The sequence below is a fragment of the Camellia sinensis genome, chromosome 2, assembly GCF_055761805.1.
Source record: "Camellia sinensis isolate YWXY chromosome 2, ASM5576180v1, whole genome shotgun sequence".
NCBI classification, from domain to species: Eukaryota; Viridiplantae; Streptophyta; class Magnoliopsida; order Ericales; family Theaceae; genus Camellia; species Camellia sinensis.
The window spans coordinates 62,085,205-62,101,716 of NC_138962.1; the positions used below are offsets into that span (position 1 = coordinate 62,085,205).

The 16,512-nt window shown below is 40.4% G+C and overlaps 2 protein-coding genes across 2 annotated transcripts; both read left to right on the forward strand.

Annotated features, from left to right (window-relative positions):
- The first annotated feature begins 13,620 nt into the window (after window positions 1-13,620).
- LOC145813883 (uncharacterized) lies at window positions 13,621-15,003 on the forward strand. The gene is made up of 2 exons (XM_082910180.1): window positions 13,621-14,731; window positions 14,816-15,003. The coding sequence occupies exons 1-2, from the start codon at window positions 13,621-13,623 to the stop codon at window positions 15,001-15,003; spliced, it is 1,299 nt and encodes a 432-aa protein (XP_082766306.1).
- Window positions 15,004-15,048: 45 nt separating this feature from the next.
- LOC145813891 (uncharacterized) lies at window positions 15,049-15,953 on the forward strand. The gene is made up of 2 exons (XM_082910185.1): window positions 15,049-15,212; window positions 15,311-15,953. Exons 1-2 carry the CDS (start codon window positions 15,049-15,051, stop codon window positions 15,951-15,953), a joined length of 807 nt encoding a protein of 268 aa, XP_082766311.1.
- The last annotated feature ends 559 nt before the right edge of the window (window positions 15,954-16,512 follow it).

Here is a 16,512-nt window from a genome sequence, read left to right on the forward strand (position 1 = left end):
GGACATTTCATTCATAACCCCTTTACGCATTATGTTATTCACTGGGTTTTAGCTCACTGTTTATATATATATGTAGGTGCTCAGCCACCAGATCGGAGCTAGGAGCGTGGGTTAGACTCTAGTTTTGTCAAGCCAGCCTTTGTGCCTCACTGCGAGGTTCCGAGCCTAACGTGTTAGGGCTTAGGGGTGTTTTACAATTCCCCCTTTTGTACTGTTTCACTGTTCTGTATAGACCGAATGTTTACCGTACTGTTATCTAGGGTTGAGTCCCCAGTCTGAATAATTGTAAATATTGTGCATACCGTTCTGTACTGTTTACGTATAAATGTATGAAAAATCTTTTCATATAGACTGTCGCAGCTCATTGGGCATTGTTTATTTACTGTTTTGGCTTCCGCCAGGCCCTGTACTCTGTTTTACTATATTACTGTCCTGCAGGCCTTCGGTAATCTCGGATTACTGGCTGGTTACGGTGCTAAACCCATAGGGCCGGGTTTGGGTCGTGACATCCTTGGAGACCACTTTTCTACCGCCGGTCGGTTTTCTTGACAGGTAACTGGTCTCTCTCATTTTTGGGCCATAATTACTGGTCTCCCACCACACCACTAGCTTGCATTCAATGTGGAGACCACCAAATGGGATGGCCGGCCACTTTTTGCTGACTTGAACCTCTTGAATTGGTCGGCCGACCAAGGGAAGTGGTCGGCCGACCACCTGAACTGGTCGGCCTGCCTCCCTCAGTTCTGTCTCTGTGAGTTGTTGCCAGCTGTGCCAGCTGGAAGACACAGAATGGATCCTCCATACACGTGTATGGAGGATCTTCAAACTTGTTTTTTAGCTTCTTTGGGAAGCTTTGGACCCCTTTGGCTATAAGAGAGACCCTCTCCCTCATTGATAAAGGTTCAGATTTTGTTTGAAGGCATACCATACATCTCTCCCTATATCTCTACACTTTGGCTCAAAAGTTGCTTGGTTCTTGGCTTGTTGCACACCACCTCCTAGCCTAACACCTCCACCATTGCTTTGAGGTCCTTGGAGGCCATTTTCAGAGGTTGAAGGTCTGAGTTTTTGGCCTCAAAGTTGCTATCTTGCTGAGCTTCAAGGGTAACACACATTTTCCCTCTTTTAAGCATTATTTTGCTCCATCTTTTAGCCATACTTGCAAGCATATTTGAGCTTTGGTGTAAACTGAAAAAAGTCTTGTTTTGAGGTCTTTTTCATGTTTGTTTAAGGTCACTTTGTTGTTGGGGGTCATCTACCCCCTTGCATGCTTCATTTTACCTTGTTTTGAGCCATGCCTTAGAGCATTTGTGTTGGCCTTTGTTTAGCCTTTTAGCCGCTGAAATCCAGTGGATTTTCCATGGCTAGCATGCTGTTTTGAGTGCCAAAATCAGAGAGGGGTGACATATTCTTTCATTGTCTTGTTTTCTAGCATATTTGGCCTAACAAAGGAGCTATACTTGCATGCCTCCAAGCCTTGTTTCAGGCCTTTTTTTGGTGGTTTTAGGACCTGCATAAGCTCTGTCCAGAGCTGATTTTGTCATATTGGACGTCCACCTTGCATGTGTAGAACAATCCTCTTCATAGCTTATCAAAGGAGCATGTCATTCTTGCATGCATTGACCATTTTTTAGTGGATTTTTGGGCTTCATTTGGCATGTCATACCTCTGTCTTATGCTGGTTTAGTGGCCTCTTGAATGCTTCACATGCTTGTAGTGTAAATCCTCTTCACTAGCTTGTAATGCATGTTGTTTTGGCCTTTGATTCTAGCATATTTTGGCCATGTTCTAAACTGATTTTGTGCATGTTTTGGACTGCCTTAGCTCTGTTTTTAGGCCTCATGGTCGAATGATGTTTGCTATGCATGGTTGTAGTGCAATACCCTTGCCTAGCTTTGAGTTTTAAAGCCTATTGCATGCTTATATTGAGGTGTTTGCATGTTTTGGGGTCATTGTGCATGGTATTTCAGAGCACGTAAGGTTGCCATGTTCCCATATTTTCCACTCCTTAAATGTGTTTGAGAGTTATGCATGAATACCTCATTTTTGGACCATTGCATGAGCTTCATTTCCATGCTTTGCGAGCCATCATTTTAGTTCATATTTGCTACTGTTTTGGCCTGCATAGGGACTGTTTGGGGCTGGTTTGGCCATTTGAGTATTGCTTTGCATGCCTATAGTGTAATCAACTTCACTAGTTTCGGTATTTGGGCCATCTAGCATGCATTGTGTCAGGTGTTTGCATGATTCGGGACCATCTTGCATGTCATTTCAGAGCTGAAAAATATGTGATTGTATGCCATATTTCATGCTTACCATGCTTTGGTGGAGTTGCATTTTGTGCCTTAGGTTTGGTCCCTTGCATTTGTGCATGCTTGCATGTGTATTGTTGCGTCATTTTCATCATGTATGGCCACTAATTTGAGTGTGGCTGAGGCCCATTCATTTTAGTTTAAGTCCATCTTGCATTATGTATGCCATATCCATGTTGTTGCATGCTTGATCATCGCATTGTGTATGCCTTGTTCATGACTTCGTGCATGTCCATCTTCGTATGTGCATTGCGTATGCCGTATAGTTCATGTGCATTGAGTATGTCATTCTTAGTTCATAGCATTGTGTATGCTAGTTGCATGTTTGCATATCATCCCTCGCATGCTAGCATGATTAGGTTGCATTGCGTTTAGGGTTGCATGCTAGTCGTATTGTATATGCCATGTATATTGCATTGTGTTTGGAATAGGGTTTAGTCCAAACACGGGAAACGAGGGACGTTTCGTACTCCAAGTGACGAAATGTGCCTCGATTCTCGGTCGCCGGCATTCCGGATTACCCATGATGGAGTTTAGGCCTTGTTGTGTTTATATGTGCATTCGCTTTACATCGAGTCGTGCAATCCGACTCCTCGGCCATCATGTATCGAGATGCATGATTAATGGCACGAGGATCGAGGACTACACTCCTTAGAGCTTGTGCAATGATGGGGAGAGTGGTCATGCACACATATATTGAAAATACTTTGCCATGCCCCTTTCTCGCTTTCTGTTGCAGCAAACCAGAAACCAGCAGCAAAAACTGGTCAGTAGCCTTCTGGAGCTTTGTACAGTGTTCTGGGACCAGTTGCAAACAGAGGCAAATCGGGGCATCGCGATGGATTTCCCAACAAGGCGGCTTGAGCATGCATGCATCCCTATCATTCGGAACAGAGCTGAGGCAATCCATTTTGTTTAATTTGCATGCTAGTTTCCTTACTTACTTAGTTAATTCATTAATTAATTAATGTTGTGTAATAATTAGTTTAATTAGCTTAGATTAGCTAGTTTATTTTGTACTATTCATTCGGACCCTCCGAGGAGGGCAATGTTGTAATAAGTGTGCGTGTGTGTGTGATGCATGCCTTCCAACCCCACGTCTTTCTCTCTTTTATTTACCAGCTTATGATGGTTAGTTTAGGGCATGTTTCAATTAGCATACTTACGCTCGCATGTTTGCATCCATTTATCTGTCTTACATGCACCGGGCTCGGCGTATCATACTAACTGTATTGTATTTCAATTTCGAGTTAAATATATGTATCAGTTGTTGCATTTCATATGCCATTTTAGAATAGCTGAGCCTATCTTAGTTGCATTTTTGCATGTGTTGCATTAGGCATTTCAGCATAGTTAGGATTCATGCATGATTTTTAATTAGCTTCTTTCTTTGGCTTGGAGTACTCGGTAAGTATTTATGCTTTAGCATCCTTGCATGCGTGTGAGTGACTACCATGACAGCATGCTTACCATGAGGCAATTTGCTTATGTGATATAACTGCCTGAATGCCTGTGGGTGAAGGTTGAGTTATTTGAATTGGAACAATTCACCAATTGAGAGTTTTAATCCCACTTGAGAGTGGCAAAATCATGTTTTCTTAAGCCCACTTGAGGGTGAAAAATCCACATCTTAGCCTACTTGCGAGTAGCACCATCAAACCATCTTTCAAATAAACAAACATGAAATGTTTTGTTCCAACTCAAACGATCCAGTCTATACTTGTATGTTGTGTGCATCACATAGTAATTCTAGGTTAATAACCGGAATAAGAGCACATAATGTTTTCAAAACTCGATATCCTAGTTAGTAGAGGCCGATCTTTGATCGGGCGAGCGGGGGTGCTCACGAAGTGACCTTCCCCAATCGTACCCAAGTTCCCGAGCCGAGGCAACTTTGGTGATGACAGACACGTGGCCTTAGGCACGAGTCAGGGTTTCTTAAATTCTCTCAAAATAAAATATTTAGGTGGCGACTCTGTAACTGGCAAAGCAGTCCATGTTTGGCACTTCTTTCTAAAAATTAGTTTTTCAAAACGATTTGCTAGATTTGGACTCTTTGATGATCCATCTGTCTTACATTGCACTTCGCGAGATTAGATACAGGACCATGACATTGAGTCCGAACTATAGTAAGCCCAATGAACAAAACGGGATTTTCCCGGGACGTTCGGGGACGTCTACAGTTTCTGGCAACTCTGCTGGGGATTTAGAGAACTTGACGCAGCTGCAAGATCTTCTGAAGTTGGAATGACCACCATCACTCCAAAAAAAAGCACCCCCTTTGTTGGCACATCCAATCCAAACCGCCGAACTTCGGACTATCTACCCCGAGGCAAGAGGGTTTTCACCCCACTTTGTATGCCTTTATCTAAAGCTCTAGGGGTCCTACTCAGGAAAAGACATCTGAAACCGTTAGAACAACGGCCTCTGCCCGATCCTCTCCCTCCAAAGCATGACCCGGCTGGCTAAGTACTGTGTTTTCCATCAACAAATCGGTCATGACACTGATAGTTGCGTCCGTCTTCGCCACGAGATACAAAATTTGATTGACAACAAGGTCATCATCGCACCGGGTCCTACAAAGTCTATCGGCACTTGATCCGTAAACACTTGGGGGATAATATGAATATGTGATCGGGGGATGAACCATCTGCGGATGGCACTCAGTTCACTCCAGGTGTGGGGATGGCACGCACTATTTTGAGCATTTGCGAATGTTGTTTACTTTACTTTCTGACTTGGGTATTGGGTCAGTCTTGTTGTGTTGTACAGAGTCAGTCTTTTCTTACTGAGTCAGTCGGGTCTGTCTTGTTATATCGAGTCAGTCCTGTTGCGTTGGAGTCGGGTGATTCCGGGGGTGTTACCTCGGACATCACTATTGTCACGACCCAAACCCGGCCCTATGGGTTTAGCACCGTAACCGGCCAGTAATCCGGGATTATCGAAGGCCTGCTTAACAATAGTACAGCAAAACAGAGTACAGGGCCTGGCGGAAGCCAGTACGGTAATTAAACAATGCCCAATGAGCTATGACAGTCTGTATGCAAAAAGACTTTTCATACATTCATACATAAACGGTACAGAACAGTATGCACAATATTTACAATCATTCAAACTAGGGACTTAATCCCTGCATAATAGTACGGTAAACATTCAGTCTATACAGAACAGTAAGACGGTGTAGAAGGGGGAATCTAAAACACCCCTAAGCCTTGGCAAAATAGGCTTGGAACCTCGCAGTAAGGCACAAAGGCTGGCTTGACAAAACTGGAGTAACCCTGACGCTCCTAGCCGCGGTCCGGTGCCTGAACACCTACATATATATATGAGCAGTGAGCTAAAGCCCAGTGAATAACATAATGCGTAAAGAGGTTAAGAATGAATGTCCTTACAGTATGAAAACAGTTCATTTAAACAGTATTTCAATTGTTCAGTCAGTACAGTCATATGTGATACACCCATTAGCATAACAGTACAGTAAACAGTAGGTCTTAAAAGACCGAACAGTAGTGATGGCCATCAGTCAGTAAACAGTAGTGGTTCCAACAAGGGAACCAACAGAGAATTCTGTCTCAGTAACAGTAAACAGTAGGTGCTAAGGATGCCACAATACAGTTCAGAATATAGGACATACATTCATTCAGTTAACAGTAATCAGTTCAGAAAACGGTACAGTTCAGTTGTTCAGAAGATAATCACTTGTAAACATATCTTTACACAATCGTTACTCACAGAGTTTGGGCTACAGTATGCTAGAGTGTGTCTCCCCAGTCGCCAACCCTACACAGTTAACAGATTGAACACACACTAAGCTACACAGTTGGAAAAGATAATAATTTAATCCCTAACGCCTCGGTGTGTTCTATATCTATATCCTCAATAAGATGTCTTAAACTAGGCCTAGGAATGCCTAGAATGGGATGAGGATGCAAAGATGCACTTTTAAAAGCATTTCCAGAATTTTCAGAAAACAGAGTCCCGCTCGAGCTCAGGTTTCCCCGCTCGAGCGGACATGCAACAAAGGTACACGCTCGAGCGTCAACTTTCCCGCTCGAGCGTACTGTAAAAGTACTGGATGGGTGAAATCTCCGCTCGACGAACGCTCGATGTCCGCTCGAGCTTGAGACATATGACTCCGCTCGAGCGTCCAATCCTCCGCTCGAGCGGACTGGAAAACAGTGCAGAGAAATACTGGATGCTCGGATTCCACGCTCGAGCGCCACTTTCCCCGCTCGAGCGGAAGTGCAAAATCTGGGAATTCCAGATTGCACCTCCAAGCCAAAAACCAAGTTTAAATGCATCAAAACCGATCCTCTTGGGCTGAATTTCCAGAAAACACTTGTAAACATACAGAATGACATGGTTCAAAGCTCAATTTTGAGAAATCAAAGCCCAAGGGTGTTCAATTGAAACCCAATTTCAAACCAATTTCATGAACATGAAGAACATGCAAACATGCATGAATTCAAATCAATTCAAAGCTTCAAAACATGCTCTAGTAAGCCAATTGATTCACAAACAAGATGAAAACATGGCCTACACTCAAGACATGAACATGCATGTGACAATTTTACCATGAATTCAACTCACAACTCACCAATTCAAACATGCAAGCATGAAATGAGCTCTATATCAACAGGTATGAACTAAAACATGACTTACCTCTACAATTAGACATGAACCATGCACGAATCAACTTAAAGACAAAATCAAAAGATGAAATTCATACCTAGGTTCCTTGAATGCAAGTCTAGAGGTTCAAATTAGCAATCTACACTTCAATTACCAAGCAATTCTCCAAGTTCCAAGCAATTCACAAGGTAGAGCTCAATTTCTCTCCCTCTCCTTCTCTTGGTCGGTTAAGCACAAGAAATGTGCTGATGAAATGTTTTGATTGGAGTGTATACAAGGCTTAACATGTGTGAAGTAGTGGCCACTAAGTGGTCTAATGGTAATTAAGTCCAAAACTTGCAATTAACTCATTTTAATGTAATTTAATCATACCTAATCAGTTTTCAGATAAATATACCATAAAGTCACATTAATTATGAGGATCACGAAACATTAATCAATTCCCAGTTCGGCCGCCGATAAGGCCTTCAATTAACAGTTTAAACACTAAAACACGAGCAGATCAAATAAACAATCAACAGATAGAATGCAATTCAAACGTACACACTCAGTCAATTCAGTTCCAGTTTTCAGTCAGTCAGTTCAGTACTTTAACCAGTCCAATTATCAGTCGTAATCAGTTCAGTTTAACGGTAATCAGTGTTTATCGGTAAGCAGTGGTGAGGGTTATTACAACTATCTTGTTTTGTGTTTCTCTTTTTGCTTTCTTTTGAGTCTGTTTCTGCCTTGGAGCCAGTTATGCCAACAAATCTGAATGAAACAGCAGTGATTTTCACACTCTTGTGTTTGCTTCTGCCTTGGGCCAGTTGTGCCAGAAGTTTGAATGAAACGGCGGTGCATTTCACCTGCTCTTTTGTGCCTTTAAGTCATTACATTGACCTGAGTTTTTCAAAACCTTTTTGAACATTGTGATGAAAACAAAGAGGAAAGAATTCCTCGGGATTTGTAAAATTTGATCAATTGAGAGAAAGAGAGGCATGCTTAGCCCTTAATGAATGAAATCATGTTTGTTAATGTGAGTACTGAGAAGGATCCTGACTTGATCCAGATTGGTTCCACACTGTCTTGAGTGCGAGCGATTGGTCGCTTTCTTAAAAGATTTCAAAAAAAAAAAAAATATTTTGCGTCGTCCTGCAAAAACCTGTGTGGAATCGCTCTTGAGATTGTGCAGCTTAAGATCGCTCTCAGCCTCGAGATTCAACCCCTTTTGCTCTTAAAACCTTGAACTTGGGTTCAGAATGTTCAACGGTCAACCACAATGTGAGGCCTGTGTGGCCAGATTCGAAGCAACCCTCGAACTAAGGGCAAGAAAGTCAGATCAAGAAGGTCAGACCTCGTCAAAATAAGCTTGCAAAGCTAGATCAAAAGCACCCCTCGAACTAGGGGCAAAAAATATCAGGCGTGCTCGAAGAGCAGAAGATGGACCATTTTACAAATCAATGAAGACTGACAAGAATGCCAAATCCCAGAGGGAAAGAAGAAAGTATTGCTGAAGGACAACCGAGTTCCTATCCACCACACTAGGGGCAAATTCAGGCCCCCATTGGATGGACTCCTGCATCGTCAACGAACAGTAGCCATTCTTCTGGATTCAGATGACTTCAGGATCTCAAAACCATTCAACATGGACAAAACTACACATTTACCCTTGAGAGGCTCGCATAGCCATTCTCCTGGATTCATATATGCTTTGCTATGTATAGCATAGCCAAGGAATATGCATTCAATTCTTTTTTTACCTAATTTCTTTTTTGTAAGTTAAGGCAATTTGACTATTGCTCTACAGCCCCATGTTTTCAAGTAACCAAGATTAGGTTTTTTGTTTACCCAAAGTTCATAAAGAGTAACATTTCTTCCCTTGAGAGGAATTCTATTAAGGCCTTGTTTGGGAATAGGCTATTTTAGTAATTTTTTGGCTTTTTGGCTAAAATATGAGGTAAAAAAAACTAGTATGTTTGGGGTGACTTTTTTGCTTTTTACGAAAATATGTGCAAAAAGTAGAGAGAAAATGGAATCTTTGACTTTTTGGTATAGGTTATAGGCTTTTTGACTTTTTTAGTAACTTTTTGGCTTTTTGGCTAAAATGTCAACTTGCCAGATGAGGCCTAAGTATGCGACAAGCAGTGAGCAAGGCTTCACCCCAAAAACCAGAACTTAAATTGGAGTAAGAAAGTATAGCATTAATCATTTCTATTAATGTCCTATTCTTTCTTTCAGCTACTCCATTTTGTTGTGGTGTGTAGGGTGCAGACTTCTCATGAATAATACCAACATTTTCACAATATTCTAGAAAATGGTATTCACCGTCTCTGTCAGACCTAAGTCTCTTTATTTTGACATTACACTGATTTTCTACTTCTGTCTTAAAAATCTTAAATTTATCAAGCACCCCATCTTTTGAATGCAAAAAATAAATATGACAGTACTTAGAAAAATCATCAATGAATGTTACAACATATCTCTTACCACCTCTAGTGGGGGTACTATGCATGTCACATACATCACTATGCACAAGTTCAAGCAGAGATGTGATTTTATCTACTTTAGGAAATGGAATGCGAGTAATTTTAGATTACACGCAAAATTTACAATTTTCAAGCATATCAATATCATACTTAAGAATTAAATCTAAATTAAACATATCATGCATTTTCCTAATATTAACATGACCTAAACAAGCATGCCATAAAGAAAGAGAATCGACAATATAAGCAGAAACAAATGTATTATTGGTAACATCAAGTTTGAACATTCCTTGATACATGTAGCCCTTCCCAACAAAAATCCCATCCTTAGACAAGACAAATTTGTCCGACTCAAATACTAACTTGAAACCATGCTTATTAAGCAGGCTTCCAGATATAAGGTTTTTCCTGACATCAGGTACATGATAAACATCATTAAGATTATGACTTTTCCAAATGTGAACTTTAGATCCACCGTCCTTTTGCCTTTGATAGCAGCAGTTAAAGAGTTACCTATGTAGAGAACTGTTCCATCATTCACTTGTTCATAAGTAGTAAAACGGCTCTTGTCGTTACAGACATGCCTTGTTGCTTTTGCGTCAATCCACCAATCACCAGCATCTTCGAGCATGTTCACATCGGATATAACAACCACGAACTTGTTCTTGGCATTTGATGCTTCTGGCTTCTTCTTGTATGACCAGCATTCATTTCTGAAGTGCCATGTCTTGCCATAGTGCCAGCAAGCAATTTTCAGCTTCTTAGCATCTTTTTCGGGTTGGGGTTCATGCTTACGCTTTTTTTTATTAAACCTCTTGCCATCATCCACCATGTGGATCTTGGAAGTCTGAGCCAATTGGTTATCTTTACCTTCAAGAAGCCTTGACTCTTCCTCAACTTGAAGGTGTTGAGCCAATTCCTCTAAAGTAAGATCTTCCTTTTTGTGTCTTAGAGTTTTCTTAAAATCCTTCCAAGAAGATGACAGTTTCTCTATTATAGATGAAGCTACAATAGATTCATCTATATTCATATTCTTTTGTCGAAACTGACTCAAAATATGTTGGATCTCATGGAATTGTTCCATAATGGGCTTTGTATCAATCATAGTAAAACGCATAAAATTACTAACAAGAAATTTCTTACTGGTGGCATCCTCGGTGAGGTACTTTGACTGTAATATGTCCTATAGTTGATTTGTCATTTCTAGATGTTGATACACATCGAACAAAGAGTCTGACAACGCATTCAAAATGTGTCCTCGGCAAATGTAGTCGTCATTCTCCCATTTGGTTATGGTACGGGTTTGCTCCATAGTCTCGTCTTCTTGCTCCATCGAATAGGGGGTAATTAGCACATAGACCACTTTGAGAGTGGTGAGCAAAAAGTGCATCTTCTTTTACTAGCGTCGAAGAATTCCTCCATCAAAACGGTCGAGCTTCATGAAATCTTGAGTCATTTTCTGAATAGACATCGCCATATCCAAATATTGTCTTTAGATTGTTGGAACAATTCGTCTTGAATTCTTCAATTGGTGGTCTTTGGGTCTTCAAAACTTGGCAATAAACTTGTCTATGTTAAACAGAAATATGATGCTCCAAGTCATGTTACTTGGTCGCTTTCCTAAAGACAATATTTGCACCCACTAAAAGGTGTGCAGGAGGTTACAACAAATTCGCCTCCAAGATACAATAAAGCCTGATCTAAGATCAAGTCTACCGACGTTTGCAATGACGATAACAGATCAGAATACTCTTGATATGATCAAGAAAACCAAGACACTGATAATCAAATCTGCAGAACTTAATTACCAGTAAAAAAAGAAGAATTTTGCTTAAGAAACTCTTGATCGAAAACTCAAAATCAAGAGAGAGAAAGAAAGAGATAATTGCAGGAATGCTTCTGAATTTGGTGGATGGAATTAAATGCCTGATTTCCCAACCTATTTATAGGCCTTGATGCATCTGATCGAATGGTCATGTCCCTTGATCGCATCCGATCCCGTTGGATTGACGATCTACGGTGCAGATCATTGTCACACCGAATAGATGCCTTGACTAATCACACCTGATCACGATTGAGTGCCATCTAATTTGTATGATTGCACGCATCTTCAATCAACGACTATGATCAAATCGCTCCAGATTGGACATACAACCGTTCGATCGGTTGGTTGACTCACCGCCAACGGACGCCACGTGGAGCTGACTGTATTCATCGTCACCCATACCACGTTGGATCCACATCATCGATCTAACCTGTCCGATGTAACTAGGAAAGCGCCCACATAGTGCCGATGTGTCCGTGCAAAGTGCAAAGTGCGCCATCAAACGCCACACAGCCCACTGCCCACGCCACGCGCGTGTGCGGATCCTTGCGATATGAGTGCATGTACACTAACATTCATTCCATTATACCATATTCAAATAATTATTCCATGTAGCACTTTATTAAGTGCTTCATGTTTTTCTCTCTTTCCGATGTGAGACAAAGCCCTAAGCTTATTTCATACTTTCCAAAGAAAAACATGGAAGGCTTTGAAAACACCTAAAAATAAACTATAAATTTGAAAATCCATTTTGAAAATTCCCCAACATCCCTTACCATTGTTCATGATAGTGAAAAAGAGAGTTCTTATATATATTTTGTATACTATTTTTAATTTTTTTAATTTTTTATTTTCTTAAGCCTTTTGTTTAATTTTTTCCCCCTCAATCTTTTCATTTTAGTATGGTGATGACGGTAGATCTGACCATAATGACAATGCAATATCTATTTTATTGATTAAATGTTGCTTGACTATATACTTTTCTAAATAAATTTGGAATTCTCTTCTATATCATTTTTTTATTATACTAATTTACGTTTGTGTTTTTCCAATTGAAGAGCTTGATTCAACAACAAATCAAGCCTATTTTTTAATCAATCAATTTTGATATTTGATTGTGTACAATATTTTATTACTCATCTATATTTTGTAGGAGAGCTACATACAGGTAGAAGAAGGAAAAAAAAAATTACAAACATATGGGAGGTGCAAGTGTGTCAATGGTGGGGTGCAAATGAAATACTATAGGGCTGCAAATGTCATTTGCGCTCTTCCATGTGTTAATAATTTTTTTCTCTTTTTCTCATCTACATGTAGTTTTCCTATATTTTGTTTACTCATCTGAAATAAATTATGGTTACATATAAATTGAAAGGAAAAAAGGAAGGGATAGATCAATTATACATGAGTGATTGATTTTGATCAACGTCAAATTTTGTTATGAATGCCTTCAAACATTAATAATTTGTTAATAAATTAATGAACAGTAACAGGAAGGTCAATTTTTGTATCATTTTATTTATTTATTTATATAATCGAACTAACATTTTAGAGATAATTTATGCATTGCACAATGTATAAAGATAGCGTTGATTGCACTAATGCGTTAATAGAAAGTTAGTGAATAGTGTTAGGTAAATAATAAAAAGAGTTTAAAATATTTCTTATAAATTGACATGACACTTATTGTTATTATATTAATTTATCATTTTGCATATCAATTTTTTTTAGGGAAAATTATCAGAAAGTCCTATGTACCAAACTGTTACTCTTTCTGGTCCTAAATTGAATCTTTTGGATTGGCAAGTCCTATTTTGCACATTTGGTAGACAACCAAGTCCCGTTTCAAATTATGTGAGGTGTGAGTAGACTGATTTGCCCTTTTCTGTTATTGGCATGTACGTGTATTGCGGGATTGATTGAATAGTTTCTGGGATACGTTACTCTGTCACGTTTGGTAAGTTGGATCATATGTTTTTGGGTGTGGCTAATTCGTGGGTCGGGCTGAAGGCTTACTGTGAGTTAGCAAAGTAGGGTTTCGTTGTTCTCTTGCTCGTGGTGAGAGCTGCTGCAGTCGTCAACATTGGTTATCATTGCATGTACGTAATACGGTTATGTCTTTTTCATAGTTAACACGCCATTGCCCTGTAGAGGACGTGTGTCCATGATCACGTTTGTACGTCCTTCACACTGTCCACAATTGTTATACTTATGATGTCATCGTGATGTATCTACCTGTGCTTTTTCCCCCCCATCCGTCCGTGCGGGGTGAGGGGATTCAGTTTTATTAAGTTCATTAGTGTATTGATTTTCTTTGGTACATTTTTTGTTTTTTGGACATGTATAACATGTGTTTTCACCCATGTCAATGTCTGTGCTCGTAGGTATGGAAGGGACTTTAATGTTGTTGTGTTCTTATCAAAACATTAACGCAGCCTACAATATCCGGGATCATGGCACGTTTGCCGAATTAGTTGATTTTCTATGTTCCAAGTTCAGCGGGATAGGTCCCCATAATGTGGGATTGTCGTACAAGATTCCAGGTTTAAACAGTTTCACTTTACAAGATGATGCGGATTTGGAAAACCTTGTTCGTCTTGCCCGATCGTTCGGGTTGGAACACGTTTGTGTGTTGGTTGATCAGCATGGACGTTTGGGTAGCGTAAGTGAGTACAGCGAACAACATAATATGCAACCCAACCCGGTGTCCGGAATAATCGTTAATGACCAAGGAGGAAGTGATCACGATGTTGATTTGTTGCCTGATTTCTGCCTGCACAATAATAAAGTATTACTGACTGAATCATGGGCGCGGGGGTTAACCCACGTCGAGCAATGCTTTGAGGGGGGTACACACGAATTTCGTACGGTTTTGTGCAAGTATGCCGTTGAGTTTAGGTTCAACTTCAGGTATGTTAAGAACGATTCTGTACGGGTCACAGCAGTGTGCTCCATGGTGGCGGATAAGGGCTGCACGTGGTCTGTACATGCTCGGGTGTTGAAAGCAAATCAATTTTTCTACCTTCGCAAATGGAACAGTGTGCATAGTTGCAGTGTATCTGTCCGGACATCAAATCATCCAAGGGTTGGATCTGATATGGTTGCAAATATTATGGCAGCTCGTGTTCGGGACAAACCACTCACACGTTTAACTGATGTCGTCTTAGATTTGAAAGATGATTATGGGTTGGACGTCAACTACCGTATTGCATGGTTAGGGGTTGAGAAGGCAAGGGGGGAATTGTTTGGCGCCCATTCCATATCATTCGACCAATTGCGTTGGTATCGTGAAGCCGTCATGCAATACAATCCTGGGAGTTATGTTGATATCGATTACGATGAACACAACTACCGGTTTCAGCATTTTTTTATTTCATTCAAAGCATGCATTGATGGGTTTCGTCATTGTCGTCCATTACTTTTCCTCGACGGAACCTTCTTGAAAGGCAGGTTCAAAGGGTTTTTGCTAGCTGCCACCGCGAAGGACGGTAATCAAGGTGTGCCCCATTTCATTTTAAAACATTGTATATTATGGTTTGATATATTGCACACGCTAATCATGTTGTCATCATTTATAATAGGGTTGTTTCCGCTTGCTTATGCCATTGTGGACTCTGAAAACCACACGAATTGGGGTTGGTTCTTACAACATCTTGCCAACGTAGTACCCAGTGATAGGACACTAACGTTTGTGTCTGACCGAAACGTGGGACTTATAGAAGCAATGCCTACATTTTTCTCCACATCTCACCATGCATTCTGCCTCTAACATTTATAGAGAAATCTGCGGGACAAACTACGATATGTGAACAGCATGCATCGGATTGGGCTTGTCAGCAAATTTCGTAAGTGCGCATACGCACCCACCATAGCAACATTTAATCAAAAAGTTGACGAATTTCAACAATCTGGAAAAGCAATTGCTACGAAATTCCTTGCGGATGCACATCCACAACACTGGGCGAACGCATTTTTCAGGTACGAAAATTTCCGTTACGCAACGTAAACATGAACATACCCAACAACGAACGAGCATGCTTTATTGTTTATGTTTTTTTTCCCCTTGGATTTTGCAGAGGTAGACGATACGGCGAAATGAGCTCCAACGCCGCCGAGTCATTCAACTCTTGGATTCGTGAAACACGAAATCTACCAATCACCAAAATGGTTGATAACATCAGAGGTCAGATTATGCGACAAATGTCGAATCGGAGGGTGTCAGCCCACACATGGACTGGCAAAATTTGTCCCAAAATGGAATCCAGGCTGGAGGAAGCTTACAACAAAAGTCAGGCATGGAAAGTGAGTCAGGCGAATAACAATGTGTACGAGGTCCATTCATTCCCATCTGTTATGGTGGACATCGACAGACATACATGTTCGTGTTTCCAGTGGCAAATAAATGAGTTTCCATGTGCGCATGTTATTGTTGCAGTGCGAAAAAACGGGAAAAACCTTGACGACTTAGTCGTACCTTGGTACCATGTGTCCGAATATCGTTTGACGTATGCGCCCACCATCTACCCAATACCAACAGTTGAAAAACCACCATTCAACCCCACCGACTACGTAATTTACCCACCAAACGTCAAACGTCCGCCTAGGAGGCCGAAGAAAAAGAGAATACCGTCTAAAGGTGAGAATGTGCAACAAATACGCTGTGGAAGGTGTGGTCGTATGGGGAACCACAACAGGAAAACCTGCAAAGAACTCATTTAGACGTAATCCCAATACGTCGATATCCCAATTTATATTAGTACGTTTTCAAGTGGTTGTGTACTTCGTGCATACCATTAAATAAGAATGTGATAGTCACATACAGTTCAGTATTTAAGTAAGTTGTTATGTCAATGTTTTTTGTTCGCCTATAAGTACAAGTGGCTTACGAATTTCATTATGTTCTATCCGTTACATACATATATTTTATGTACCTTTGCTTAAGCGGTATTTTAATTTTATCATAGTTGTGTTTTGACCAAATGAATGCAGACCATGCCTATATGTACACTGCGTGTACATTTAATACAAGTATTCGCGCACTCTGTTAGTTAACTTACGTATAACCGTACACGCTACGACAAAATAATGAAACTCGTGGAAAAACTCCTTCATTTACAATTACAATGTGACATGCAACTGCACAGATACAACACACACCTCACACCTCACGATTTTTCATACACCGGTAGACATTCGCATCACACTTAACTTTCTGTATCGTAAATGCCCCGCCTATCTTAATTTAACAGTTACTAAAACACCTATTTACACCACACTC